The sequence below is a fragment of the Cynoglossus semilaevis genome, chromosome 19 (assembly GCF_000523025.1).
Source record: "Cynoglossus semilaevis isolate Cse_v1.0 chromosome 19, Cse_v1.0, whole genome shotgun sequence".
NCBI classification, from domain to species: domain Eukaryota; kingdom Metazoa; phylum Chordata; class Actinopteri; order Pleuronectiformes; family Cynoglossidae; genus Cynoglossus; species Cynoglossus semilaevis.
Window position 1 is genome coordinate 17,151,029 of NC_024325.1, and position 3,295 is coordinate 17,154,323.

General features: G+C 48.6%; 1 protein-coding gene across 1 annotated transcript in view; it reads right to left on the reverse strand.

Annotated features, from left to right (window-relative positions):
* hlcs (holocarboxylase synthetase (biotin-(proprionyl-CoA-carboxylase (ATP-hydrolysing)) ligase)) overlaps nucleotides 1–3,295 on the reverse strand; it is an 11,117-nt gene that overhangs the window by 2,659 nt on the left and 5,163 nt on the right. The window contains 1 exon segment of the mRNA XM_025065878.1: nucleotides 3,104–3,285. Coding sequence (XP_024921646.1) covers nucleotides 3,104–3,285 — 182 coding nt within the window.

Here is a 3,295-nt window from a genome sequence, read left to right on the forward strand (position 1 = left end):
GCCCGCCCCCCCCCCCCCTTCACCCCCCCCCCCCCCCCGTCCTCTCCTCCAGCTCTGATGGAGCGGCCTCTCACCTCTGGGATTAAACCAGATTATATTCAGCGTCGATGCTCGTTAGTCAAACAGGATTGGCCGCCGCAGAGTGTGTTTGTATTGATCAGCTGACTGAACCCATACGTGAGGAGAGGCTAATCTGTAAATGTGATTGGTCGACTTAATCCTGTTTCCACGGCGACCACATGATCAGTTTTCTACACTGAGGAAACTGATCGATGAGGAGCAGCTGACGACGGAGCCGGAGAGTCGCCCGGACCGCCGACCACGAGGAGGACGAGGAGGAGGAGGAAACAGGAAGTGGAGCGAGTGGCAACAAAAAACTCCAGGTCAAAGTCCTTCGATGAGGAAAGGAAACGAAGGAGGGAAGATCAGGAGAAAATCCATGACTGTTGATCAACGACAACGAGTGAAGTACTGCAGTAAAACACAGGGAAGTACTGCAGTAAAACACAGGGAAGTACTGCAGTAAAACACAGGGAAGTACTGCAGTAAAACACAGGGAAGTACTGCAGTAAAACACAGGGAAGTACTGCAGTAAAACACAGGGAAGTACTGCAGTAAAACACAGGGAAGTACTGCAGTAAAACACAGGGAAGTACTGCAGTAAAACACAGGGAAGTACTGCAGTAAAACACAGGGAAGTACTGCAGTAAAACACAGGGAAGTACTGCAGTAAAACACTTCTTCCTTCTTAGTTCCCTCCTTGCCCCCCCCTCCACTCCGGGGCAGATCTGATCCCATCCTCTCCTCCTCTCCTCCTCTTCCTCCTCTTCCTCCTCTGTTGTTTTAGAGCTGATTAAACCACTCGTTGGCCGCGGCCGCTTCGCTCCTGATGAGGCTGAAATCAAACTCTCTGCCGTGTCAGTGACACGGCCGCAGGGNNATAAACACACCTCTCACTGGACACAGTAAAAAAAAAAAAAAAATTAAAAGCCCTCCAGGTCCAAATACTGCCCCACATGTTCCCCAGAAGGAGGAATGAAGACATTTAACCATCTGCTTACAATTTTTCATAATTGCCCCGGAGCGTGGAGAGGCCAATTGGACCAATTTGATTTTTATGGGCCGACGTGTTGCAGCGGCGGCGGCGCGGCGGCGTTGGCGGCTGAGAGGAATTCATTTTCCTGGGCAGCGAGGCTGCAGGTCCGTTCCTGTGAGTGGTATTTTCACAGGAAGCGGGGTTTTAATTCCACCTCGTCTCCGTTTGGATATTGGATTACTTGTCAAAATAAACTGAAGCTCCAGGGCCGCGGCCAAACCGGTGGAGGCGCTCAGCGCTCGACTTCACGCTCGTGTTCTGAAGGTGTCACGCCGCAATAAAAACCTGTTTAGTTCTGCAATAAAGGTTCTGAGGAACGGTTCTGAACTTCAGCTCTGACAGTCGGAAACCCAGAAATCATTTCCACCTGTGGAGACGGGGGAGTGTAAACCCCCCGCCCCCCCCAGGGCGGAGAGATAATGATCAGAATTACACTGACATTTTTAAAAAACCAGCAGTGAAGAAGTGGACCTTTGGGTTTTCACGTCTGAAACGTGAAGAGCCGAGAAGAACAAAAGTCAACAGAGCGTGTGAGGCTGCAGGGGGCGACAGAGATCAGACGGGACCACAGCAGGAAGACAAACATTACGCTCTCAGCAGCAGCAGCAGCAGCAGCAGCAGCAGCAGCAGCAGCCTCTGTCTGTGACCAACCGTCATCAGCTGTGACAGTGTAATGGTGGGTACACACTGGGCCGTAAACGCTCTCTGTCAGAAAACTCGTCTTTAACTGCAGTAACATGGGAACCAATCAGATTCCAATTACTGGGATCAACTACTTACACCGACTTAAACTAAACGCCACTGATCGACTCCATCACGGAGCGGCTGGAATAACCTGATGTCAGCGCAAAATAAGAAGGAAATAGAAAAAAAAAGAAATATTAAATATAAAAAATAGAAATATTTTTTTAAGACACAATAAATGGTAAAAATAAATCTATAATTATAAATACACTAAGGTATAAATACATAAAGTTATTTTTCATATTAAATTTATTTATTTAAAAAGCTGTGATGGTCTCCACGACCACCATGGACTGTTTAACCGTTAAAACCCCGTCAGTAAAACTGGCCACATGTTCAGTTTGTGATAAAAATCAAATTCATGTAGAAATGAAGCAGAGAATCTTCCAGAACAACATTAATCAAGACCCGTCCACTGGGACTGGTCTGCAGAGTCAAACACCAGCAGCAGGTTGGACCAGTTCTCCGTCCTGTTCATTCACCTCTCTCTCTCTCTCTCTCTCTCTCTCGCCCCAGAGACAACACTGTCTGTTCCAATCAGCTCAGCTCTGCTCCAGCGTCCATTTTTCAAACTTTATGACAGTTTTAATTGCTTCCACCTGAGGCTCGTGGACCTGTGAACAGCCACGCTCACTCACATGTGTGGCTCCAGACAAAGACGTCTATTAGGAGCAACTTGACTTTGCTGCAGTGAGGTCAGCAAGGCATTAAATTAGTTCCAGCCTGTCTGCACTCCTGCCCAAGTGTGAGGACACACACACACACACACACAGAGAGAGAGAGTAGGATTTTAACCCTGTAAATCCATCTTGACTCTCTGTCATCACAGACAGTTTGATGACCCCCCCCCACTCATCACTCAGCTACACACACACACACACACACTGACTACTGTCACCCGGGACGTAACGACGTGTCGTGAATCAGTTAAAAATCAATACAAATAAATAAAAAAAATGATTGGAGCGTCCAGGTGTAAGGAGTTGGCTGCGTTGTCACAAAAAAGTCACTGGTCATACCAGGACACTACACACTCTAGTACAGTAGGTGGCAGTATTCGTCTAAAGCCACGTTGATTGTGACCCAATAATTAAACCAGTTTGTCTTAGAACTTTCTGACCAACAGCTGAGAATGACCTCAGATCAGAGAGGTCACGTCTGTGGTCACGTGATGAAGGTACGGTGAGGAGTTTTACAGCCAGGTTTCTGAGCAGCCAATCATCAAGCAGCAATGAAAGAAGACCTCAGATGAGGACGTCTCACCCGTCCAGCAGATCCATCGTGGACGTGACGGTCTCGGCGTACAGCAGGGTGTTTCCCAGTACGCTGGTCTTCAGGTTCTTCCGGTAGGTCTCCATGGAGAAGTTCTCCCACTGACAGGAGGAGTCGGAGGAGTCGGTGAGCAGAGGCAGGGAGTCGTCAGCCGGGGGAGCACCATCCCTGAGCTCTGAGGGG